The sequence below is a fragment of the Capra hircus genome, chromosome 14, assembly GCF_001704415.2.
Source record: "Capra hircus breed San Clemente chromosome 14, ASM170441v1, whole genome shotgun sequence".
In the NCBI taxonomy this organism is placed as follows: Eukaryota; Metazoa; Chordata; class Mammalia; order Artiodactyla; family Bovidae; genus Capra; species Capra hircus.
The window spans coordinates 81,329,359-81,354,937 of record NC_030821.1 but is presented as its reverse complement, the minus strand read 5'-3'; the positions used below and the strand labels follow the sequence as shown (position 1 = coordinate 81,354,937).

The 25,579-nt window shown below is 63.8% G+C and overlaps 2 protein-coding genes across 3 annotated transcripts; both read left to right on the top strand.

Annotated features, from left to right (window-relative positions):
* On the top strand, positions 6,141-12,346 carry SCRT1 (scratch family transcriptional repressor 1). The gene is made up of 2 exons (XM_018058730.1): positions 6,141-6,855; positions 8,819-12,346. Exons 1-2 carry the CDS (start codon positions 6,741-6,743, stop codon positions 9,760-9,762), a joined length of 1,059 nt encoding a protein of 352 aa, XP_017914219.1. The 5' UTR covers positions 6,141-6,740; the 3' UTR covers positions 9,763-12,346.
* DGAT1 (diacylglycerol O-acyltransferase 1) lies at positions 16,127-24,949 on the top strand. 2 transcript variants are annotated; one of them, XM_018058728.1, is made up of 17 exons: positions 16,127-16,530; positions 20,175-20,262; positions 22,219-22,259; positions 22,339-22,424; positions 22,517-22,569; positions 22,784-22,889; positions 22,971-23,084; positions 23,185-23,259; positions 23,330-23,433; positions 23,518-23,556; positions 23,643-23,684; positions 23,758-23,802; positions 23,877-23,989; positions 24,076-24,141; positions 24,215-24,302; positions 24,380-24,442; positions 24,517-24,949. In XM_018058728.1, the coding sequence occupies exons 1-17, from the start codon at positions 16,340-16,342 to the stop codon at positions 24,670-24,672; spliced, it is 1,470 nt and encodes a 489-aa protein (XP_017914217.1). In that variant the 5' UTR covers positions 16,127-16,339; the 3' UTR covers positions 24,673-24,949. The 2 variants fall into 2 exon arrangements, with proteins under 2 accessions (XP_017914217.1, XP_017914218.1); XM_018058729.1 differs by lacking the exon at positions 16,127-16,530 and adding an exon at positions 16,538-16,738.

Genomic DNA, 25,579 nt, shown 5'->3' with positions numbered 1-25,579 from the left:
CAGAGCTTTGCAAGGATTCAGCATTTGAGCTGATATGAGAAGTTGTGATCGTGTGGAGCTCTGGGGGAGAGACTTCTGGGAAAAGGGTGTATGAGGTGCAATGCAGGCTGGAACTGGACGTGTAGGAGAAGCCATGAGAAGACAGGCTGGGCTGAGGAAGGGGACTGGGGCCTCGGGAAATCACTGGGGAGTTGTAAGCACTGCCATCTGAGGAGGTTGTGGGGAAGGACCAGGAGGCTGCAGGAATTGTGCAGGGAGAGAAGGGCACAGGGGAACGGAGAGGATCATGGGCAGGTCTGAGCCCCATTGAGGCCATAGTAGACAGGATTTGCGGGCGGGCTGGATGCAGGCTGGAAAGGAATCCAGGGTGGGACTTGAGCCGAGCAGGCAGAACAGTGAAGGAAGGACTCACGGGTGGAGGACAAGTGGATACAAACAAGCACCCTGATCTCTGGTGCTTCAAACAGCAGTGATGTACTTGTCATGGTTTTGTGGGCTGGCTGGGCTCAGCTGTGCGGTTCCACTCCATAGGTGTAGCAGCAATTGCTCATATGGCTGCATCAGCTGGGATCTCAGCTGGGGCCAGAATGTCCAAGATGACCCTCATCCTCCAGGGCCTCTTTTCAAGTGGTATCTCAATATTCAGCAGACTATCTTGCTGCTGGTTTGCAAGAGGGAGTGTTATGAGAGGACAAGACCCAGTGGGCCATAGTGCGCACCATCTGCATGCATTATTCATACCACATCCCAGTGGAGAAGCAAGTCATGTGGCCAAACCCAGAGCCAGAATGGGAAGAGTCTACCAAATGTGTGAATACCAGCAGGATCCTGGGATCCACAAATGTAAGTAGCCCACCACAGTCCACCATCTGGCTCCTCCCAAGACCTCCAGCGTCTCCTCCCATTGCAGAACTCAGCTCAGACTGCAAGTCCAGGATCTTGCATCTAAGTCAAGTCCACATACAGATGAGGTTTCTCAGGTGTCCTTTCTTGGGTATGGCCCTCTCAGGGGTCACTGTCCTTCGCTGCCCAGTACCAATGTCTTGAGGCCCATTGTTTCATCTATTTTGTCCAGTTTTGAACAAATACTTATTTTTGGCTGTGTTGGGTCCTTGTTGCTCTGTGCAGGCTTTCTTTAGTTGTGGAGAGCAGGGGCTACTCTCTAGTTGTGGTGCTCAGGCTTCTCATTGCAGTGCCTTCTCTTGTTGTAGAGTATGGGCTCTACGGTGCCAGACTTCAGTAGTTGTGGCTTGTGAGCTACAGAGCACAGGCTCAGTGGCTGTGTTGCATGGACTTAGTTGCTTTGTGGCGCGTGAGATCCTTTGGGACCAGGGATAGAACCCATGTCCCCTGCAAGGCAGATTCCTCACCACTGGACCACCAGGGAAGCCCTATTTTGTCCAGTTCTCTAGTTGTTCCAGGTAGGGTGGTAAATCTGCTTCCTGTAACTGCACTCTGTGCTGGAAGTGGCAGCCACCTTAGTTTCTCTGGAGCTCAACTAGTCTGATGCTTAAGTCAAGGCCTGACCCTCACCACCCTCTGCACTTTGGCTGCAGAGCTGGGAGCCTGCCTCAGTGCAGGGGACCAAGGGGCTGGGCCTTCAGTGGCTAGACAAAGCTCTCCGCCCCTTGCTGTCCTCCCTTTGGGGCGTCAGTAGAGCTGAACCACAGCCATCCCACCCCCAGCCCCTTCGGTGATTGCTGCTCCTGCACTTCCCAAACACCAGGTCCTGGGCCCGCTGCCACGTTTCCTCCCTGCTGTGTGATCCCTGCTCACCACTGGCCGAAGGTCTAACCATCGGACCTCGGCCTTCTGCTTTGGCCTGTCTGAGTTCCACCTGCACTGCGGACGGGTCCTCGCTGCCAGCCAGGCAGTGGGCGAGCCTGCCCAAGTTCCTGCTGCCTGCCTTCTTGGACTGTTCTTTCCTGACGCCTGTCTGGGTTCTCCAAGAGGGAGCCACTGAGGCAGCAGTGTGAGGACATGCCCCTTGGTCAGCCCCGAGGAGGAAAGAGAGGAAGCAGGAGGGCCGAGGCCAGCCCAGCACCCTGCGAGGGCTGCGGTGTCAGAATGGCTCACCAGAGACGTCACACATCAGGCTGAGACGCCAGGCCTTTGCCTCCTGCATTGATCAGCCGTTGGGTGCTGGCCACCACTAGAAGGCTGGGATGTGGGGCGAGGGGCAACCCCTGGAGCCTCTGACAGCTGAAGGTGTCCCCTGTAGGCAATGGAGCCAGAGTCCTTCCCAGGAGGACCACAGAGGCCATGTGTCATGTGTGCACCCCAGAGAAAAGTCCCAGGAGTGGCAATGGGGGGTGGGACGTAGGCCAGCAAGTGTTCAGAAGACTGACCAGTGCCCTTGGTGAGGAAGTGTGGTCTCAGGTTCCTGTGAGAGTGAGAAGGTAAACGGGCAGCAGAGAGAAGGCCGTAAGCCTGGTCCTCGGTCTGGGGAGAGCGGGGGAGGAGCCTACTCCAGGTCATGGGCACCAAGTTCCAGAGCAGATGTTGAATGAAAGTGGCAACCCTGTGGCAAGGTCAGGGAAGCAAGCGTATGGGGCCCACACTGTATCAGGAAGTACAGGCTGCCAGGCCACCACCCACCACCCACCAAGCCTCTTTGCAGTGCAGGCGGGATGTCAGCCGGCTGCCCACTGCCAGAGCCAACCTTGGTGGCCCCGGTGCTGGCCTTCCTCTGGTCACCGTCTCCCTCCTCCCCAGGGCTCTCTCTGCCCCTGCTCTGGAGTCTCCTCTAAAACTCTTCAAAGAACACTCCTGGACTCAAGTGCCCGGTGACTTGATCGGGCAGACACTGTGTTAACACGTGGAACTCGGGCACAGAGGTGTTTCAGTTCTCTGGGAGTTACAGCTCAGGCTGAGGATGAGAGGCAGAGACTGTGAGCAGTTCTGGCAGCTGGATCCCTTGGACTGAGGAGGGTCCTGGGCCACTTTGGGAAGGCTGGCCTCTCCAATAGCCAGCTGGAGACCCTGAACACAGCAGGCTAAGGGGATGTTCCTGCCCAAAAAGGTCTGGTGGGACTTCCTGGTATCCCCAGGCAGGGCTAGATTGACTCACAGCAGGAGGCAGGGGGTCTCTGATACAACAACCAGACCCACCTGCTCTCATGTCTTTATTTCCTAAGAGAGAAGTGGCATTTTGTGATGGGGGGAGGGACAAAAAGGAGCCCAGATTGGCTGTGAATTGGTCTTAGGTGATAGTGGTGACAGGCACACAGTCTGACGCTCAACACTTTTGTGCATATCTGATATTTTCTATAATGTAAAAAAAAAACTCCAAACCTGAATTTGCATATTTGTTGTTTAATGTCTTTTCTGGTGAAGCCTCATTTCTTGCGTAGTAAAATACCTATGAGTCTTCCCCTAAAGTCTGACGTTTTGGTTACCTGGGACCTGCCAGGCCTCACACACCTAGAAGCAGAGGCAGGCAGAGGAACACAGAACCAACACCAAATCCTTCCCATCTGACATGGATGAGGAGCTGCTGCAGCAATGTGAAGCAGGTCAGGGCAGCTGAGACCTTCAGGCTGAGAGGCTCCTCGGGGCGCAGCATATGCATACACCTGGGGTGCTGGAGTGCGCGGAACCACAGAACCACCGGGTCCGCCACTGATACCCCAGTCTCTTCTGCAGCAAGGCCCCTTATACCTCCAGCTCCCAGTGGAAGACTCATGGTGGCCCGAGGGGAAGGGGCTGCAACTTTCCAAAAGCGTTAGTGTCTCCAACTGTCCTTTCCCAGCCTCTCCCTGGTGGGCTGGACCCCATCGTGGGGCAGTGACCTCGACCTCAGGGTGCCTGAAAGGAGGCAGGCGAGGAGGACTAAGTAATTGCTCACGGGCCCCATGTGTGCTCCACACCCTGGCTGTTCTGGACTGATGGCCAGGGCCTAGGCCCAGCTGCCCCTCCCTGCTGGGTGCCCCAGGGGCTGCAGGCTCTATCCACACGAGGGCAAGCAAGGGCGGCCCAGACGATCCCCTTGGGAGTGCCTGGCCGAGGGACACATGTGTTAGTGCTCTGACACCGCCCTGTCATCAACAGCGTTGAGAGCCAGGGGATGGGAAATTTACAGAGAGGCAGGAACTGGCACGAGGAGCCGGGGAAGGAGAAACAGAGAAGTTGGCTGAAGGAAGACAGAAATGAGGGAAAAGTGGAGGGCGATGGAGGAATAGGACTGAGGAAAGAGGTGCGGAGTGGGGCCAAAGGGTGGGCCAGGGGAGTGAACGAGGACGAGGTGGAGGAACAAAAGCGCACGACAGACGACGGGGCGATGGGACCAACGGAGGGGGACAGGGACGCGGTCCGACCGCAGTGTTGGGGCGGACTTTGAGGGAGGTGGGGAGCTCCGGCTGAAGGGACTGCGCTTGGCACTTCCCGCTGGCGCCCCGAGGGTCCGCCCGGTAATTAGGCCTCGGTCCAGATGGGCCCCCAGTCCCGCAATCAAAATGCTAATCGGCCCCGCGCCTCCGGCTGCGCCTCCGCCGGGCCCCCCGGGAAGGGGCAGGGATGAGCCGCTCGGCCGAGGGGGATCCCTGCCCCCGCCCCCACTACGGGCCCCGCCGGCTGCGGCTCCGCGATAAGGGGGCGGCCGCGTCCCGCCCCCGCCCCTCGGGAGCACCAGCCACACAAGATGAATATCCCGCCGCCGCCACAAAGCGGGCCTGCGGTCCCTGCCGCGCCCGGCGCCGGGCCGGTTCGCTTACAGCCACGCTCGCTCGGCTCCTGTGTTGCGACGCTAGGTGAAGCCGAGAGATCCGCGGGCGGCGGCGAGCCGCCGAAAGCGCGCCACCGGAGCGGCCCTCCTGCCGCGCTCCCGGCCGGGTCCGCGGGCCCGACCACCAGCCCGGCACAAGGTCACCGCGCGCCGCGACGGGTGCGCGTGCCCCCGCCTCGCACGCGCTCCCAGCCGGAGCGCACCCGCACACTCCCCGGGCAGCCCCTGCGACCTTGGTCCCCAGAGACAGCGGGCCGCGTGGGGGCGCGCTCGGAGCAGGGAGACCCGAGCCACGGGCGGGGGCGCGTGAGGGGACAATGGCGACGCCGGGCCCTAATTGGGGACATATGTCCCCGCGCGCGGCCATTGTGCGGCCCGGAACTCCCCGCACCCCCGCGCCAGCCATTGGTTGCTGGGCCTGACGTCATGGGGGCTGCAAACTCTGGGCGGGCGGCCGGGGGAAGGGTTATCCGCCTGGTTGCGGGGCCGCGTGGGGGAGCTGCAGGCGCGCGGGAGGGCGTAAAACCACCAGTGAAACCGAATTTCTGGAGCAAGGGCACAGCAGCCCCTCTCCGTCTTCACACTCCGCTCGCTGCGTCGCCGCTGCGCTCGACCTCCGCCCCTTGGGGGAAGGGCGGGGGTGCAGAAGGCCTCTCCAGCGGGCACGGGGTCAGCCCGGGTGACCGAGCGGCAGGGACACACTGCGGCACGGGGTGCGCGCAGCACTTCCACACGGCGCTTTCGCTGCCTCAGCATTCGCTGCTTCTCCGCTCGCCTCCCCCACCTGCCCCCGCAGATCCCTCGCCTCCACACCCGACAGCTGGGCTGGGCGGACCGACCATTCTGGGGTCCACCCTGTGTTCTTCCCTCAAAGATCCCGAGTCCGGGCTCGTGGGCCCCAGGCCTGCTCCCACCTCTCCTCCCACGCCGCACAATGCTGCGGACGTCTGGGCCTCCATTCCCGGAGCTTATGGGGGAACTCCACACGAGCTGGGGCCGCGGCATCCCCAAGACCCCTCCCAGGAGACCCTGGCGGGGGCCAGGCCCCGCGCAGCCATTTCCGCCGTCCTCTCCCCCATTCCTCCCTCCCCCTGCCGTCGCTCCTGGGCTTTAAAAGCTGGAGGCTGGGCCGGGCCGCAGGCAGAGGCGGCCGCGGGCGCAGGAGGCTGGGCCCGGGAGCTGTCCGAGCGCCGAGCCCCGCCCCCGGAGCCCCCATCCCTCCCTCCCACCTTCCCTCGGCCCGCCCTCCCCGAGCACCCCTCCCCCCCAGGACCCCCGCCCCCCGCCCGCCGCCGTCGCCGCCGCCGCTCGCTCCGGCTGCAGAACAATAAAGCAAGGCTCCCAGAGACCCCCGCAGAGGACCCCCGCCCGGCGGCCGAGCCCCCGCGGCCCGCCCCTCGCCGCTCCCTCCGGCTGTGCGCGCCCGGTCGCTGGCCGAGGTGCTGGCCGGGCCGGCGCTGGCCGCGGTGCTGAAGCTGCCGGCGCTACCGCCGCCGCCGCCGCCGCCTTCTCCAGGCCCCGCGCCGCTACCTCCGGGGGCATGGGGGGTCGCTGACTGAAGCTCCGCCGCGGCGGCGGGGGGGAGGGGAAGGGGGCCGCGGAGCCGGGCCAGCCCTGCACCCACTCGCAGCCTCCGGGCCCGGGACGGAGCCGCTCCCCCCCTCCCCGCCCCCCCAGCCTCCTCCCCCGCCTGTCCAGGGGCGGCACTGCGGGCTGGGAAGCCGGGACCAGAGGAGGAAAGGAAGGAAGGAAGGAAGAGAAGAGAGAAGAGAAGAGCAGTGAAGAATAGAAGAAGAGAAGGAAGGAAGGAGAAAAAGAGGGGTCCGGAGCAGCAGAGGAGGAAACGCAGGACGGGCAGGCAGGAGAGAGGACGGCACCGCGCGGCAGCATCCAGAGGCCAGAGTGAGGACCCGTGCTGCCTCAGCCGCTCCTCGGATGGTGACGGGGCCCCGCCGCGGCCGCAGCCCCCCCGCGTCCCGGCTCCGCAGGCCCACAGCGCCGGAGCCCCGCAGGAATCATGCCCAGATCCTTCTTGGTCAAGAAGGTCAAACTTGACACATTCTCCTCGGCAGACCTCGAGAGCTCCTACGGGCGCGCCCGGAGCGACCTCGGCGTGCGACTGCAGGAGAAAGGTGCGAGTTGGGATGGGGCTGGGGGGCGGCGGGCGAGGGGCTCAGTGCTTTAAGGGGTAGAGGGTCAGAGAGTGGGGCTGGAGGGACCAGGAACCCCAGGCAATAGGCTCGGAGGAACCAGAACCAGCAGGAGGCAGTGGCTGAAGCGGAGTTGGGAGGGGATGGAGATGGGGGTGGGGAGAGGGGAACGCAGAGGTAGGCCAGAACGGAGCCAAGGCTGGGCAGGGAGAGCGTGGATGCAGGAGAGAATGTGGGGAACAGGGGTCGGGAACAGGGGTCAGGAACAGGAGGAACACACTGACCCGCGCCCTGACCAACACAGAATGGACCCTGCTGACATGACAGGAACCAGCAATGTATGCAAACCACACTCAGAAAACAGCCTGCCTCAGAACCCTCTTATTTTCTTTGGCTGCACCTTTAGCCCCCCTTCTAGGGCCAGCAGGGAAGTGCTAGGAGCTCCAGGGAGTAGCCATGTGGTCCAGTAGGGGCCGCCCACCTGTCGGGGCAGAGGCAGTAGCAGTGCCCCCGTCCCTGGAGCAGGGTCAGGGAGAAGGGTGTGGGCAGGTGGGCTGTGGGCAGGGAAGTCCAAGTGCTGGAGGCAGGAGGAGGCTCTTTGTGTTAGGGTGCCCAAATTCAAGGACAATTGCTAGCAAGTGGGCAAGGGGGCTGGGAGTGCCAGCAGCCTGGGGTGGTAAAACAAGTGTGACCTGCAGGAGCATAAGCCTGTGTGCGAGCCTGTGTGCACCCATGTGACTGCGTGTGGCCATGTGACTATGTGCACTTGTGTGTGACCCTGTATGAGTGTGTGCCTGTCTGTGTGCCACTACATGGGACCATGTGACTCTGAGGCCGCTATGTGCCCATGTGACTGGCAACCCCAGCTGAGAGTGTGTCTGGTTGGCTACATGTCTGACCCTGCGTGAGTAGGTGGTGCAGGCCTGGCTCAGGGTGCGGCCCACCCTGAGGGGACTCTAGAATTGACAGAGTCTTAGAGGCTGAGGGTAACTCTGAAGAAGCCAGACTCTGCTTCACACTCGTGCGGGGTGTGTATTTGTGACTTTGAGGTTGTGAGATCCATCTCATGCTTTGAGAACAACCGCAGTTGCAGGCATGAATAATGCTGCCACCTGCAACTTGTCCCTGTGAAGGTGTCCGCTGGTGCATGCCCTGGCACTGCCTCCAACACAGTGTCTTCCTGGTCACATTTCCTGGGGTTCAGGAAGGCCCCACAAAGGATTAGGGCCTGGGGAGAGGGGGTAATGTGGAACAAGGTGGTACCCAACGGTGCAGGATGACGGAAAGGAGTGGAGTGGGGAGAAACAGAGCGGATGGAGGGAGACAGGGCTGAACGGAAGATGGTCAAATCTAGTGAGTAGTGGGAGACCTGGAAGATCAAAGGGAGGTAGAATTCTCCAGGGCTTGTTGGGGAACAGGTGAGCATCGAGGCTGGACACGGGCTCTGGGCACGGTGGATAAGCCAGTGGGAACCGTGAGGGCAGGAGCGACGGGGTCCCTGGACAGGCGGTCCTGGCTTTGTGCGCTGCGGTTCTGCAGTGTGTTGCATAATCAAGGAAAACTGCTGAAGTGGGGAGAACCCGAGGGGGAGGGAGAGGGGGAGGGGAGGAGGGGAAGGAGGGCGAGGGAAGCGCCGCCCCTCCCCCCTGACCTTGAAGCTCCGCGGAAGGTGGGGGGGGGGGCAGCCGCGCCCGAAGATGCGAGTCTTTCCCTCCTCCAGCGAGGGCGGGGTGCAGCCCGGCCGGGCCTTGGCTCATCTCTCCTCTCTCTCCTCCCTTCCCTGCCGTCGCCATCCTCCCTGCCCCTCTCTCCCTCGGCCCCTTATCCTTTGTCCTCCTCGCTCCCTTCTCGCCGGCCCCGGTGTCTCTCGCCACCCTCCTGTGTGTCTTGCCTGCTGCCCGGTTCCCCTCCCGCTGTCTGCCTGTCTGTCCGCCTCGGCCCTTAGGATACCTCAACGACTACGCGGGGCCCGCCTCCGTCTACGATGGCGATGCCGAGGCGGCCTTGCTCAAAGGGCCATCCCCGGAGCCCATGTACGCTGCGGCCGTACGGGGAGAGCTGGGCCCGGCGGCCGCGGGCTCGGCGCCGCCGCCCACCCCGCGCCCGGAGCTGGCCACAGCCGCGGGTGGCTACATCAACGGCGACGCGGCGGTCAGCGAGGGCTACGCAGCTGACGCCTTCTTCATCACCGATGGGCGCTCCCGTCGTAAGGCAGCCAACGCCAGCACCGCCGCCGCCCCCTCCGCAGCTTCGGCGGCGGCCCCCGACGGCGACGGCGGAGGCGGGGTCGGGGCGGGCACGCGTGGTGCAGGGTCGGGGGCTGGGGGTCGGGGCGGCGCGCGCGCGGGGGCGGGCACCGAGGCCCGCGCGGCGCCTGGGGCCGGCAGCTCAGGAGGCCGGCACGCGTGCGGCGAGTGCGGCAAAACGTATGCCACGTCGTCTAACCTGAGCCGCCACAAGCAGACGCACCGCAGCCTGGACAGCCAGCTGGCGCGGCGCTGCCCGACGTGCGGCAAGGTGTACGTGTCCATGCCGGCCATGGCCATGCACCTGCTCACGCACGACCTGCGCCACAAGTGCGGCGTGTGCGGTAAAGCCTTCTCGCGGCCCTGGCTGCTGCAGGGCCACATGCGTTCCCACACCGGCGAGAAGCCCTTCGGCTGCGCGCACTGCGGCAAGGCCTTCGCCGACCGCTCCAACCTGCGCGCGCATATGCAGACGCATTCCGCCTTCAAGCACTTCCAGTGCAAGCGCTGCAAGAAGAGCTTCGCGCTCAAGTCCTATCTCAACAAGCACTACGAGTCGGCCTGCTTCAAGGGCGCCGCCGGCGGCGGTCCCCCGGCCCCTGCGCCCACCGCGCCGCCGCAGCTCAGCCCTGTGCAGGCCTAGGGCGGCGGTACCTCCGCCAGCCGGGTTGGCTCTCAGCAATATGGGCCCCCAGGGAGGTCTCCGCCGGCGACCAGGCGGAGGGGCCGGAGGGCGGGCCCCTCCTCACAGCAATAGGGGGAGGGGGCCCGGCCCCGCCCCGCCCGCCAAGGGCCTTCCCGGCCCCTTCAAGCAATAGGGTCCCGAGGGGAGACCCACCCCGAGCCCCCTCCCTTCCCCTCCAGGGTGCCCCAGGCTTTTTCCCAGCAATAGGGTCGAGGAGACCCAGAACCGAACCTCATCTGCGAGTTAGGTCTCTGAGACCGGGGTGGGGTGAGGTAGGGAGCGCCCCCTCCTCCCTCTTCTGCGCCCCTGGATCGCGTGGCAGAGACTCAGGTCTTCCCCACCCCTTCCCAAGCCTTCCAGAGCCCGGCCTGCGGCCTAGACGTCGGGGAGCAGCAACGGGGGAGGAGCAGGGTGAGGGGCGCAGAGGCTACCTGCGCCTCCTTCTCGGTGTCCGCTGAGCCCCAGGAGTGTTAGACGCGTGCGGATCGGGGACTGGGGCGGACGGCGGCACCTCTCTCCCTTGGGTTCCTTCCGGGGCCTCAGTCCGAGCCGCTTTCCTACCCTTGCCTCGCATCCTCTGCCAAATCCGAATTCTTCCAGCCCAGCTTCCGGGGCTCTGTCCTCCATAACGAATAATAATGACGCATATCAAACCGCATGGACTTATCCGACCTCCTCAGACCCCGCTCCCCTTCCCTGGGGCCCCCTTCCCTCGTACCCGGGCATTCGGTGTTGGAGGACGGATTCCTGGGGCCCGGTAGGCAGGCCTGGGCACGGCCCTCTACACACCTCTCTGTATTTGCTTTGCGGGTAAAGCCCCCTAGGGGGGTTGCGGATGCGTCGGGTTTTCTTTCTGTATTTGTACGTTTTATTTATGAAAGGATTGCACTCGGGTCCGGGAAGGGGCGCAGAGGCCCCTATCCTTCCCGCCGACGCCGGGGGCTTGGGATGTCCAGGATCACTTTCCCCGCCCCGAACCCCGCCCACCTGGGCTCCGCCTCTCGGGAGCCGCAGGCCCCGCCCTCACTCTGTTGCCAATTTACACCCGTCTAAGCCAAAGCCTCGGCGGCGACCCCGCCCCAAGGGCCCGCCCCATTGGCCGCCGCCTTTGTGACGTCACTGCATGCAGCCCCTGCCCCCGTCCCTTCCTTTCCCGGAGCTGCCCGCTCCCAGTCCCTCTTAGTTAGTCCGAAGCCGACTATAGAGCAATAATGCGCACTGCATGCGAAGCTGCCGCCGCCTCTAGAGTTACTGAGAATCAGGTATCCCCCTGCCCTACCCACCCCATAGGCCCCTAGATCAGGGACGCTGCGCGGGGCCGGACGCGCAGACTTTCTCCCCCCCTCTCCTGCTCTTCCCTCCCTCCCCTCCCCCCCCCCCCACGGCAGAGGCCGGCGGGTGTAATGGTTTGAGGGGCGGGGCGGGGTGTTTGTCCTCAAGACCCCTCCTTCAGTCGTCCATCACCCACTCATCCTTCATTAGGCACCTACTATGTGCCAGGCCCACTGCTGAGTCCGCCAGGGGTGTGGCGACCTGCGGGAAGGTGCATGTTGGTGAGGGATCCAACCGGCTTGGGTGGGCCAGGGATGGTCACACGTGCAGAGAGAGCCGTGGTCCCTAGACCCAAGCGTGGGCCCCTCACTCCTCCCCACCCCAGCGTGGGGCCAGTGCTAGGCACAGGGGGCCTTGCTTTGACTTGGGCCCGGGTCCTCAGCTCAGGTGGCACAGACCCGGGCCCAAAGGCCCAGCGCCACCAGGGCCACCCATACCGAATCCCATTCTTTCCATCCCCTGGCAATGGCAGCTTTGTCACGTCAGGCCAGGGTCCCAGGTCAGAGGACAAGGTGCATGCTGGAGCATTTGACCTGGCCAGCCCTATCCCAGTGGGTACCAGGCCCAGCGGCTCCCACAGGGGTGGACCCGGGCCTCAGAGCCCAGCATAGCAGGGCTCATGTCCAAGACCCCTCCATCCCAGCTCAGTGTTCACACAGCTCCCAGGCCGGGGCCTGCCCACCTGTGCTGGGCAGACCCGCATGCACAGGCACACACAGGTGCCCCACCCTACCCTACACACCTATCTACCTACCTACCTAAGGAGAAGGCCGGAGGGCCGTGGGCCGGCCAGGGTCTCCCGCTTCTCCCCACACCCCGCCGCCGTGGAAAGCCATGGGCCCCCTCCCGCCCCCGTAACTAAGCAGCACAATAACCGACTTAGCAAATTCAGGTAGAAGGAACGTTTAGGTAGCACCTATTTTGTACTGATTCTATAAGTAGGGCCCGAGATGCGGGGGCCCTCGGGTGGGGGCTGCGGCCGCCGGCCCGCCTTGCCCTCACCCCCGCCTGCACCCCGCCGCCTTGTACATACTCCCACCCGGAACAGGCCGGGATTTTTACTCGGGCTGCGCCCCTCTTCCGCCCCCGTTTGGGGCCGGGCCGGCCGGACAGACGGACGGACGGACAGACCTCCTTCCTAAGCACAATAGCACCAGCTCCCCGGAGCGCCGCACCTCCACGAGGAGAATAAATGCCACTCTTGATAGAACTTGGAGTGTCGGGCTGATGTATGCAAGGCTGGGCCCGCGCCGCAGGAGACGCTGAGGAGTCTGGGGGGCATCTTTCTGGGCCTGCAGCATCTCAGAGGCCAGGCAGGTGCAGGCCCTGCGCCGGGAGTGGCAGTCTACCCACGCAGCCCTGGAGTCATACCGCTGCCTTTTGGGCCTGTGCTTTCTTTGGCAAGAGGACAGTCTTCCACCCTAGAGGCAGACCAAATACAAGAGGACACTCCTGAACGCAAAGCAGTTGGCTTTCCTCCCATGGCAGGTGAATCTTCTCTGTGCCAGGAAGTGGGGAGCCTAAGTCAAGTCTAACCCAGGACTGATCTAGAACGGCCACAGTGGGTACAGCAGGGCCTGTAAATCCTGTGGCCTGGGGTATCCCCACTCTTCTGGTAGGAACTCCTGCTGCCCCGACAGGCCCGACAGCCAACAAGCCTTCCTCAATGCCACTGGAGAAATGGGAACTGCAGACCCCTTTCTGCAGCCTGCTCTCTACATCCTGACTTCCAGATTCAGGGGACATGTCCCCACACTGAGGAGGCCTTCCTTGGTAGCTGGACCAGGTTGGTTGTGGGGAGGAGACACCCAAGGAATAAGAACCTCCCACGGCCACCCCCTGCCCTTGGGCTCTAGACAGGGTGAGTCAAGTTGAGAAGATGAATGGCAGGGGTGTGCTGGGCTCAGACAACCAAGGAACATAGACCCCTGCCCCAGCAAATGCCCTTGGCAACCAGGTAGGTAGGCATGAGCTTAGAGGCTCCAAATCTTTGCAGACATGTGGTCAAACTGGATCAGCCCAGGGCCAGCACAGCTGTCTGCACCCTGGCAGGGGACAGGCCCACCAGACTCCACTGGTGTGGACAGCAGGAGAGCCTGACCTGCAGTAGACCTGCTCAGGGTGGGATCACCTGAGGTGGGCACCCCCTTCTGGGGAGCACTGTCAGTCTTAATAACCTCAGGATGAAAGCCTCCGGTATTGGTAGAGCTTAGGTAGGCATCATTGCCCAATCTGCATATGAAGAGTCTGAGCCTCAGGAAGAGAAGCAGCTTGCCAAGGGCTGCCTTTGACTTAAGCCCTGCCCCAGTTGGGCTTCCCTGGTGGCTCAGACCTTAAAGAATCTGCCTGCAATGTGAGAGACCTAGGTTCAGTCCCTGGGATGGGAAGATCCCCTGGAGAAGGGATGGCAACCCACTCCAGTGTCCTTGCCTGAGAATCCCACGGACAGAGGAGCCTGGCGTGCTACAGTCCATGGGGTCGCAAAGGGTCGGACACGACTGAGTGACTAACACTTTCACTTTCTGCCCCGATACCCTACCCGTCTGATCCTGAATACCTGAGTGAGTCCCACTGGCAGGAAGAGAGGCTCCTAGAGGCCCACTCCTCCCCAAGCCTCCTCGGCTTTGGGGCCTGGATTGACTGTTCCAGGACTCTGATGGGCGGCTGGGGTGGACGACGGATAGAGGCTGCCTCCTCAGTGCCTGGGACAGGCCTAGCCTTGTCTCCACAGGTGTCCATGGACAGGACTTTGCAATCCAGAGGATGGGTGGTGTGGTGCAGGCTGCTGACCATTGTGTCCAGGGTCTTCTCTCACGGGCCCAAGGCGTCTCCAACCTGGAGTCAGCCCAAGGCTCTTTCTAAATCCCCAAACCCTTCCAGCCCTTCATTCTGCCAGCCTGCAGATTCCTCGTCCCAAGCCAGATGTTGCTTCCACCAGGGGGAGATTCCTCATTGGGCTTGCTTTCTTCAACAACTCCTCACGCACACATTTGTCCCCAAAAGACCCCACCTACCTTGACCTTTTCCCTCGTGCCTCTTCGCTGTGGCCCTGCAGCACCTCATCCAGGATCTAGAGGTGCCAGAGCTGTAGGCCCCGCCCCCAGGAGGCCCCGCCCCCAGGAGGCCCCGCCCTATATCAACCGTGGGCCCAGTCTTCCTCAAACAGGCCCCGCCCCGCCTTGGTACAGAGGCCCTTCCCGATTTGTGCCTTCACAGTCCGTGCCTTCCCATTGGCTTGAGGCCCTGATCTCTCTCTCAACTCCAGTGGTGGAACCCTTGGTTCCCTCACGTCCCCGATCAGATCGGTTCTCTTTGATGACCCTCGGCCCACCCTGGTCTCCTCACTCCAGCTGCTTCAGGTTAGCCGAAGGCAAAGGAGCCTGGACGCGGACACAGGGAACCGCCCCCAACGCGTACCTTCACTCGTCATTGGCTACTGTGCTCAGCCTCTCCAGGCCAACAAGCAGCCTGAGCCGTCAATCTTCTCCTCTGCCAATCAGCGCTCCAGCCAGTTCAGGCCCTCTAGTCACGGCTCTGTACTGAAGGATGGCAAGTCCCGAAGGCGCCCAGGGACGCGTGCGCGCGGGTTTGGGGGCTTCCCACCAGCTGCCTGGGAGAGGGAATAGGGAGGGAAGGAGAGAGCTCCCGGGACTTCAGCCCTGCTGCGGGTTCCTGAGAGGACTCTCTCCTCCTTCCATTCTCCCTTGGGAGCTATACTGAGAGTCCTAGCACTGAGTGGCCCAACTCTGCCTATGAATAGATGAAGGTGCTTGGACACTGGCTAAGGGGATACTCCCGATCCACCGAGGCCGGGCCTGTGGGCAGGCAAGAGGGGTTCTTCAGCCTGATGAGGGCGGATCCTTCCACACGCTACTCCAAGACAAGGGCCAGCTAGCCCCAGCCTGCCAGGTAAGGATGTCAGGCTGGCCTCAAGCTGCAAATGGTCCAGTGGGAGAACATGTCACCAGGGTCCCAGGTGCCTGTTGGTTGAGGTGAGGGGGTCAGGAGCGAGTCCGGCAGGAAGGAGGCTTGATCTCAGGCTCAGCCTCTTGGTTTATTTGCTTTCAGAGAGGCGGTCTTCCCAGCTTTGCTTATCCCATGGGAGTGAACGGAGTGGGTTCTGTGGCTAGGGGTGTTTCTTGGGTAAACCAGGCCTCAACTCCCGGTGAACCCTCGCATCTGGAGATCCAGGATGCTCACACTCCATGCTCTTTGCCAAATGCTTGTGAAACCAAGTAAGATAGGCCTTGCCCGCGCACGGGCCTCACTGTGCAGTTGTTTTGGTGTATTGGTTGCTTCATTCAACGACTGGATGACTGCCGACTGTGCAATGAAACAGAAACCTCTGGGTCCTTGCGAATCAACACCCCAGGATCCTAACGCCCTGGCAAAACTGGCCCAAGTGGGAAAGGCGGGGAGTTCTGCAAGTCTGCGGATGAAGGCAGAAGCGGGGCGGGTGGAGAGGCGGGCTGGCGTGTCTATTGTGGGGGCCTGGGCAGGGGAGAGGTGGCCACCCTGGGAATTGGTGGGCATGGCACAAGTCCCGGGACGCGAGGACTAAGGCCTTTCTCCCCCTCCATCCTCTGACCTGGCGCGTGTTTGAACAGCCTAAGCGGAGGAAAAGTGGGTGCCTACGGTGGTAATTAGTGGGTTCACAGAGCACAACCGCGCCGCGGGATGCACGTTCGGTAGACGCGTTGAGTGTCAGCCTGACGTTAACGCACTAGGCATTTCATAAATAACTACAACCCCACCGCGCCTGAGCTGAGAAATGACGAAATCCTGTGTTTATAGAGCGGGACAAGGGGCAGGCAGCGGTCAGGAGAGGCTTGCAGCTGCCAGGAAGCCCCGCGTGTTCCTCGTCAGTTCGGGGTTGCATTCGCCAAGAGACTACAACTCCCAGAGTGCATCGCGCCCACGGCGACCACAACTCCCAGGGTGCACCGCGCGCCAACTGACTACAAAGGTATGCGCGCCGCAGCCCTGGGCCAGTTAGCGGCTTTGGGAGCTACGCTTCCCAGGACTCCGGGAGGAGCCTGCGGGCACGGATTTGCACGCACTGATTGGTGGCGCGGACCACGGCAGTGGCGTAGTAGGGGCGGTGGCGGCAGTTGGCCAAGGGTCAGGAGGCGGGGCCACAGGCCTCGGGTGCTGCCAGCCCGGCGGGCTACTACTTGGCCGCGGCGGGGTGCGGGCTGAGGCCATGGGCGACCGCGGCGGCGCGGGCGGCTCCCGGCGCCGGAGGACAGGGTCGCGGCCTTCGATCCAGGGCGGCAGTAGGCCAGCGGCAGCGGAAGAGGAGGTGCGGGATGTGGGCGCCGGAGGGGACGCGCCGGTCCGGGACACAGACAAGGACGGAGACGTAGACGTGGGCAGCGGCCACTGGGACCTGAGGTAGCGGTGCGCGTGACCCCTAACCTTTGACCCCTGATATGGGGCCACTGCGACCCAACCTGGTGCCCCAGGCCTATCGGCGGCTGCTCGGACTCGAGTCCGAGAGTCTGGCGCCGGGACTTTGCGTGCACAGCTGTGCCCCTCTGGCCTCCGCGGGGAAACTTAGCGGGAGGTTGGGGGCGGAGGGTCTCCTGCCGGGGACACCCAGGTACGGGGGCCGAGGGGAGGGCAGCGGCTCAGCTTCTAGACGCCCTCCCTCTGCTTTCCTTAGGTGGGTTCTGAAGCTTTCCCAGGGTGATCCCACCACGCACAGTGTCCTCTACCTGGAAGGAGATACGGGGGTCCCCCTGAGGGCTATGAGGGGTGCCTTGTGGGTTGATAAAGCTCCCGGAGGAGGAGGGTGGACCGGCGAACAGGGGCAGGGGCAGTGCGAGATTTCTCATCCCTTGCAGACCCTCCAGAGAATGGTCTTCACAAAGGTCCCTCATCCGTCACCCGGCGATTGACTGGCCTAGGGTCCTGCTTATTACCAGCACAAATGCCTGCTCTAGGGTCAAAGTGGGTCCTGTAATGGGACCCTCACCCCTGGTTGGGGTGCAGGGGAGGAGTTGGAAGTGTGCACACCCACAGGTGGGCGCCCTGCTTAGCTGAAGGACTGATGGGAAGGAGTTGGGGGAGCAAGCTGTGGCTGAAAGGGAGGATCTGACCTACGTGGGCATCAGCTAAGTCCTGCTGGCTGCCTCCAGGCGCCCCCTTTGCCATCCTTCACGCCCCTCCCCCCAGCCCTGACCTTCATCCTGGTCAAGGGCTCGCAGGGGCTCTGGCTTTGGGATCAGCTCCAGAGCTAGAGGTTATCAAGGAGGAAATGGGCAACAGGTCAGTCAGCAAGGATTTGCTATCTTCTTCACTGGGTGCTGTGGGGAGTGGAGGGACAAGGGCAGCTGGGGTGCAGGTACTGTCTCTGCCCTTGGGGGGCACACAGTTCACCTGAGAGATAAGATAGCCTCAGCCCTGAAGAGTGAGAGCAAAGGTCGGGCGCAGAGTTCAGGAAGACACCATGGGGAAGGTGGCTCTGTGAGGGGTGCTGGCTTCCTACAGTCCCTGGGTGGCTGCAAAGGCCAGGAGGCCCACAGGCCCCTCTGCCCACTCCTGGGGAACTGGATTTGGGGTCACGTTGTATGAGGTGGGGGCGGGTACCAGCTTTGGGCCAAGCTGTCACCCTGGATGGGCCGTCACTTGCCTGCTCTACACAGGCCAGATGGGCAGAAGCCGCTCCTGTCCTCTTGGTGGCCCACCTTCGAGGTCTGGGCCCTCGGGAAGAGGAGCAGTTGGTGGCGAGGACGGGCCACCGGAGCCCCTCCTGATTTCCAGAACACGCAGCTGTGTGTGCCTGTCCCCAGGCCACATGCCACAGGGCTGGGGGCCTCCTGGGGCAGGACTGGGCCTTGGTCTTTCTACTCTTGGTATCGCCTCTGCTTCCCCGCCTCCCAGTCATCCTCCTCCCACCTCTGCCTCCCTGCCTGTTACTCTCTTCCTCCTCGGGCTCTTCCGGACACTTCCTGCTCACCTACGTCTGGGCAGGCGGGGTCAGGCACCGGGTGTGAGTTCACTCCTTCCGGCAGCGAGGTGCAGCTGTGTGCCAGAAGGAGGGCCGCTGCTGTTGCCTCGCCTCTGAGCGCGTCCCTTCCAGGTCCTCCACACTCCCCTGTGCCTGGACGCCTGGTGCGTCCTCCAGCCATTGGTTCATGGGCCCTCCAGGCATGGCTTTCTAGTCCAGAGCCTCTAGGCTGGGTGCAGGAAGTGCTGAGGAGGTGGCAGCTGGGAGGCGAGCTGGCACCCTGTCCCTCCTTGTTCTCTCTGGCCCTGGAGCTGGACCGTATGGCCCCGCACATGTGATCCCCACTTGGGGCTGTGCCTCTGGGCAAGTTGGGAAGATCGGTGAGCCTCAGTTTCCCCATGTGCCCGCCTCCCAGTGCTGATGTGCAGGTTGAATGAGGTGCTGACTGTGATGAATTAGAATGGCCCTGCCGGCTGGGTGGGACTGGGGAGCAGTTGGGGGCTGCTGGGGGGCACAGAGGCACAGCCAACACCTCAGTCAGGGAGAGGGTGACAGAGAAGCTCTGGGTGAGGCTCCACCTCCATGCTGGCCATGCCTGCTGCCCTTTGGTCCACTGCAGTGAATTGTGCCATGGGGCTGGACCTCTGTGGGGATTGGTGGGCAGTGGGCTTCCTTCCCACTTGGGGCCTCTGACCTCTGGGGGCAGGGCGCTGCCCAGGTGGGATGATCGGAAGGCTGGTAGAGGGACCTGAGGGGTCTGTGTGGTGGCTGGGGGCAGGCCTCAGGAATTTGACAGCAGGGATCTGGAAAAGCTTGAATAATATTACTTGTTGTCAGGATTGGGAACTGCTTCCCTCCTCCCTCCCCCACTTTCATCTTAGAGACTGCTGCACATCCGGTCAGTGTGGTTGTCTTGGTGGCCTCCAAGGTGGCAGGGGTCACACTGTTGTGAAACCGTTCCCTGGGTGTTTGGTGCAGACATGGACATGCAGATGGTGATTGGCAGGTTGTAGCATGAGGCGGCTTTGGGACGGTTCCAGTGACAGTGAGTGGGCTGGATCGGGGGGTTCTGGGCAGGTCCATCAAGCGGATACCCCCCTAGACTGTCCTCTTGGGGTAGTTGGGCCTGGGAGCCCTGCTCGCCTCGCCAAAATGCAGGCGCAGAGAGTCACGAAGAAGAGGGCCTGGGGGCTCAGAACCCCACTGCGTGTGCAGCCTAGGACAGACCTGGAGGGGGTGCGTGGGCAGGCCAGGCCGGGGCCTGGGGCGGGGGGTGGGGGGGGCCCGGTGTGACGGCAGGCAGGGGCAGACTGTCAGCGCTGTCCGGCTGAGGATGCTGGCACCTCGTCCTCCCCAGCCGTCCGTCTCCTGGGTGCAGCCATCTGAGTGCTGACCCCAGCCACCCCCGGAGGCTAGCTGTTCTCCGGTGCCTCACTCCTGGGGACATGTGTCCACAGGAGGGAAAAGGAAGCTCTGGCCTCTCCCCTTACAAAACTGGAGGCCTTGCTCAATGCCCTGGACAGCCTCCTCGTGGCAGGGCGGTTGGTGGGAGGTGGGGCTGCTGCTTAGAACCCACCAGCGGGGCTGGGCCTGGGCTGAGCTGCGACCCTCCACCTCTGCCTCCAGCTGAGGGTTGGCTTCCATCTCCCCTAGGCTTAGCACCGGGTGCAGGGCTCTCAGAGGTGGGCTCTGAAAGTCCCCTGCTGGCTTCTGCAGTGGACTCCAGGCGCCGATCCCCCAGGGGGCTCGTGTGGCCCTCTGCCCAGGCAGGAGCGTGGCGCTCACCCTGCGAGGCCACGTGAAGCCTGGGTCCTCTCCTCCGGAAGGGCCAAATGGAGGTCATGGGTGGTTTGAATGGCGGCCCCTGGGCTCCCAGGATACCAGGAGGGACCAGCTGCTGTGGGGAGGTCTGCCCCCTCCCCACTTCCGTCTTGCATCACCAGCTCCTGTGGTGCCCCCCCCATGCCCCTTCCCCCAGTGGGAGCAGCAGGCCCTCGGTGGCCCTGCCTGAGGAGGGGGATGTGTGGGCAGCGGGGCGGCCTTGCTGCCATATGCTCTGCTCCGAGTGTCCATCTCCGCTCTCCAGGTGTCACCGCCTGCAGGACTCCCTGTTCAGTTCTGACAGTGGCTTCAGCAACTACCGCGGCATCCTGAATTGGTGTGTGGTGATGCTGGTACGTAGAGTGGCACCTTGGAGCAGGGGTCCTGACGGCCTGGACTGGCACACGGCCCCTACCGGGGTGGGTGTCTGTGCTCGTGTAGCTGGGGTGAATGGAGCTCTGGGCTGGTGGTGGGGGTCCCTGGAGCAGCTGTACCCCGGGACCCCACGGGGAGCATGCTCACTCCATCCCTGCTGAATCCCGGTAGACGCCTGCTGGATTCCCAGGGAAGCCTGGGAGCCTCTGAGCCGGGGGCTGTGACCCAGGGGGCACTGGAGTCTCCCCAGGGGGCGAGAGAGAGTAGGCAGGGACGGTCCGGTGGCCTTGGGTGGGGGATGGCTACTCTGTGGGCCCGGGCCCTCCCTGACAGCACAGGTGAGTGGTCTTGGGGGTCCACAAAGAACTTCCTCTTCTGTTCCAAATTGCCCTCGTGGGTGTGGCATGCCTGGGTGGTCGTGAACCTGGGGGAGTAGGGTGAGGATGCGTTTCTCAGCCCAGCCCACAGCTCCAGGCTGCACTCTGCGGGACTCTGGCCCCTCCCTCAGCCCTGGAGGGAGCAGGACTGGAGTCCTGTGTCCGCCTCACTCTGACCTGGCTGAGGCCACTGCTGCGGGGCCCCAGCAGGCCTGCCCAGCAGCAGCTGGAGTGCAGGAACCCCAGGGGCAGCCTTCAGGGCGGGGCGGGGCAGGGTGAGGCCCGTCTGGGCCCAGCCCCACCGCTCAGGGCTGATGTGGCTCGAGGCCTTCGCCCCTCCAGCTGACGTGTCTGCCTGCCCTAGGTGTGGCTCTGGAGGCTGTGTACCAGGGGCCCCCACGCTTCTGTTTGTGGTCCCAGGCGGTCCCCTGGGGAGCGGTAGGGGCCATGTGCCAGTCCAGACCCAATAGTCCATGCGTCCTGGTTTCGAGGCCACGGCTGGTTCAGGACTGTGGCAAGGTAGTCGTGCAGGGCAGGCCCTCAGCAGCCTGTCTGTTCTCCTGCAGCCCCCCGGCCTCCTGGCCCTTTGGTGCACCCACAAAGCTCCCCCTACCCAAGGAGCTGGGCCGCCTGCTGCGTCCTCTCGGCAGCCTGGGCTTCCAGGTGGGTGGGCCTCTTGGCAGCTCCAACTCTTGCCTGCGGTGGGCTCTCAGGACAGGCAACTGCCAGTGGGCGGACATTGCAGGACCACGTGTGTCCTGGTAAGCTGGCTGGTTAGGCATTTAGCTGGGGGACGGTGTGGCAGGTGGCCCCTGAATTTCTGAGCCTGTCATCTCCTTGGGAAGCCTTCCGGGTAGGGGACTCCATCCATGTCGCCTAGAGAAGCATCACTTTTCTACAGAGCCTTCTGCAACCCCCGTGGGGCCTGAACCTTGAGGGTGGAGGCGGTGGCCCCTGCCCCTGCAGAGGGCAGCCAGGCATCTGGCCCCAGGCCACTGGCAAGAGCTCGTTGTGATGGAGGATCCGTCCTTTGCTGCTGCTGTAGGAGCGGCCGAGGCGGGTGGGGGTGTGAGTAGGGGTGGAGACCCAGGCCCAGCTTCCCCGGCCCTCAGGACAGGCCCGCTCTTTCCCACCACTCCACCAAGGGCGTGGACACACCCCGCCTGTGGGGATGGGCCCGGTTGGTAGGGCGGAGCCCTGGGCCGGTGTGGCAGCGTGCAGGCAGGCTTGGACTTCGCTGGGGCTTGGGGCTGTCGCTGTGGCCAGGGGCACTGACCCGCTCGGTGGGACGGAGGATGGCTGCTGGGCAGCGGGTTTCTTCTGCCGTGGTGGCACAGGCACCTGGGGTTGCAGTTGGCTCCAGACGGGCGGGGGCTGCGTGCCCCTGCGCAGGCACACAGGCCATAGGTGGGGAGTCTCAGAGCTTGGCGTGAGGTCCCGCAGGGCTGGGCCTGCAGGATGGAGGCTGCTGTCCTGAGCTCTGGGTGCTGGCAGGAGCTGGGGTGGGTGTTCTGGGGCTGCGGCTGACAGCATTGTGTCCCTCTCTCTCTATCGCAGATCTTAAGCAACGCACGGTTATTTCTAGAGAACCTCATCAAGTGAGTGGGCCCCGGCCCGCCCCAGCCCCTGCCACCTCACCCCTCGCCCACGCAGACCCTCACCCACCTGCGTCTGCAGGTACGGCATCCTGGTGGACCCCATCCAGGTGGTGTCTCTGTTCCTGAAGGACCCCTACAGCTGGCCAGCTCTGTGCCTGGTCATTGGTGAGCTGGGTGCCCAGGAGGCCTCAGGCCAGCGGTGGGCGGGACAGGGCTGACCTGGGCCTGAACCTGCCCTGGGTTGCTTCTGTCCTCAGTGGCCAATATTTTTGCCGTGGCTGCGTTCCAGGTGGAGAAGCGCCTGGCCGTGGTAAGCAGTGCCCTCACACCCGCCCCTGACCTGCCTCAAGGTCCTTACTAGTCAGGCTTAGGGCGGGCCACCAGCCGGTCCCACTGTGCTTCAGGGTGTCGGGCCTTGCGTGGCCTTCCTGGGAGGGGCTGCACTTCAGGCCTGGCGGCCCTTCCCCAGGGAGGTCCTCTGAAGGGAGGGGGTCCCTGGCTGAGTGCTCTGCCCCTCACCCCAGGGAGCCCTGACGGAGCAGGCGGGGCTGCTGCTGCACGGGGTCAACCTGGCCACCATTCTCTGCTTCCCAGCGGCCGTGGCCTTCCTCCTAGAGTCCATCACTCCAGGTGGGCCCCACCCCCGCCCCCCGCCCCGGCCCACGCTGTCTCGGCCGCGGGGGGCATGGCCTGAGCTTGCCTCTCCCACAGTGGGTTCCGTGCTGGCCCTGATGGTCTACACCATCCTCTTCCTCAAGCTGTTTTCCTACCGGGACGTCAACCTCTGGTGCCGAGAGCGCAGGGCTGGGGCCAAAGCCAAGGCTGGTGAGGGCTGCCTCGGGCTGGGGCCACTGGGCTGTCACCTGCCGCGGGACCGGCAGGGGCTCGGCTCACCCCCGCCCCGCCCCCTGCCGCTTGCTCGTAGCTTTGGCAGGTAAGAAGGCCAACGGGGGAGCTGCCCAGCGCACCGTGAGCTACCCCGACAACCTGACCTACCGCGGTGAGGATCCTGCCTGGGGCTGGGGGGGCTGCCGGGCGGCCTGGCCTGCTAGCCCCGCCCTCCCTTCCAGATCTCTACTACTTCCTCTTCGCCCCAACCCTGTGCTACGAGCTCAACTTCCCCCGCTCCCCCCGCATCCGAAAGCGCTTCCTGCTGCGGCGACTCCTGGAGATGGTGAGGCGGGGCCTCGCTGGCCAGGGTGGGCGGGCCTGCCGGCACCCGGGGCTCAACTCACTGTCCGCTTGCTTCCTCCCCCAGCTGTTCCTCACCCAGCTCCAGGTGGGGCTGATTCAGCAGGTACGCGGCCCGGGCTGAGAGGGGGCCGGCGGGGGGCGGGGGCAGGGCCTGGGGCCGTGGGCGAGCTGACACTGCGCTTTTTGCAGTGGATGGTCCCGGCCATCCAGAACTCCATGAAGCCCTTCAAGGTGAGCAGGCAGGCCTGGCAGGGTGGGTTCCGGGGTCAGGGCTGAGGGAGCCAGCTGTGCCCTGTGCCCACAGGACATGGACTACTCCCGCATCGTGGAGCGCCTCCTGAAGCTGGCGGTAAGTAGCCTTCTGGGTGGGGGCGCGTGGGGGCGGGTGGGGCTGTCCTGGCACCTGGCACCCGCTCCCCACAGGTCCCCAACCACCTCATCTGGCTCATCTTCTTCTACTGGCTCTTCCACTCCTGCCTGAACGCCGTGGCTGAGCTCATGCAGTTTGGAGACCGCGAGTTCTACCGGGACTGGTGGTGGGTGGCTCCGCCGGGGCGGAGGTGGTGGGGGCCCCACTGGGGCTGGGGCCTGAGCCCCTGCCCACTCCGCCCTGCCCCTGCAGGAACTCGGAGTCCATCACCTACTTCTGGCAGAACTGGAACATCCCTGTTCACAAGTGGTGCCTCAGGTAGGTATGCACCTGGGGGTGGGGCGGGGGTGAGTGTCCTGGGCACCCGGCCCACTGCCGCTTCCCCCCCCAGACACTTCTACAAGCCCATGCTCCGGCGGGGCAGCAGCAAGTGGGCAGCTAGGACAGGGGTGTTCCTGGCCTCTGCCTTCTTCCATGAGGTCAGTGCACTGAGGGCGCACCCTGCCCCTGGGGGTGGGGTGGGGCAGGGGCTCGGCTGACGCCCCTCTCCCCCCAGTACCTGGTGAGCATCCCCCTGCGCATGTTCCGCCTCTGGGCCTTCACCGGCATGATGGCACAGGTGAGCAGCCCTGGACCCCCACCTGCGAGCCCACCCCGTGGGCGCAGAGGCTCACTCCCGTCCCATGTCCCCAGATCCCGCTGGCCTGGATAGTGGGCCGCTTCTTCCGTGGTAACTATGGCAACGCGGCTGTGTGGCTGTCACTCATCATCGGGCAGCCAGTGGCCGTCCTCATGTACGTCCACGACTACTACGTGCTCAACCGCGAGGCCCCAACAGCCGGCACCTGAGCCCCTCCAGGCTGGTTCCCTCAGGGGTGTTGGACTGCTTTGCCTCACCACTTGCCGCTGGACTGGAGCCTGCCCCCAACCTGGGCGTAGGGGAGGGGCCTGGCTGGTGGAAGCTGCCTCCTGGCCCCTACCAGGCTTTTCTGCCCCTGAGGAGCTTCCTCCTGCCAGGGGACGGCAGGCCCAGCGCAGCTCTGGGAGGTGCCCATGCTCTGGAAACCCTACAGCTCTCTCCCGAGGGTCTGAATGTGTCAATAAAGTGCTGTGCACAGTGAGCTCCCTCAGCCTCCAGGGCACAGGGCTGGCAGGAGAGGGCAGCCCTCCCACATGGGGCCATGCTGTGGGAAGGGGGCCCCAGCGCCTCGAGTGGAGCTGGGGCTGGGGTGACCCTCCCTGCCTCACAGGCTCTGTGGTCAGATGTCTTGCCCTGTGAGGTGGAGCCTCTGTGCTCTGAGGCCCTGTGCCTGAGGTCTGCACACAAGTGGATTCAACTTGGGCCAGGCCAGGCCAAGGTGTGGAAGAGGGTCAAGAACAGGCCAACTTGAGGGGCAGCAGACTCCAAGGCAAGGCTGTACACACAGGCCCCTGCGCACAGACTAGTGCTGGGCTGCTTGGACGAGACAAGTGGCCAGCTCTGAGCTGCTTGGACGAGGCAAGTGGCCTGGCCCAGCCCTCATGGAGGGCCTCAGGGCAGAGGTTGGCCTGACGCCGGGGGCTCCCCGTTTTTCCATGCCCTCACCAGGTAGTTGGGTGTGACCCTTGGGATAGCTTGGTCCCAGAGCTTGCCATTCAAGAGCTTGGCAGCGAGGCAGGGGCAACCCTGGGCTGTTCCCCCACTCTACTGGCTCTGCTGCCTGGGTTGGAAACCCTGAGGCTGTGCCAGGCAGGTGTGCCCTGACAGCCAGCCATG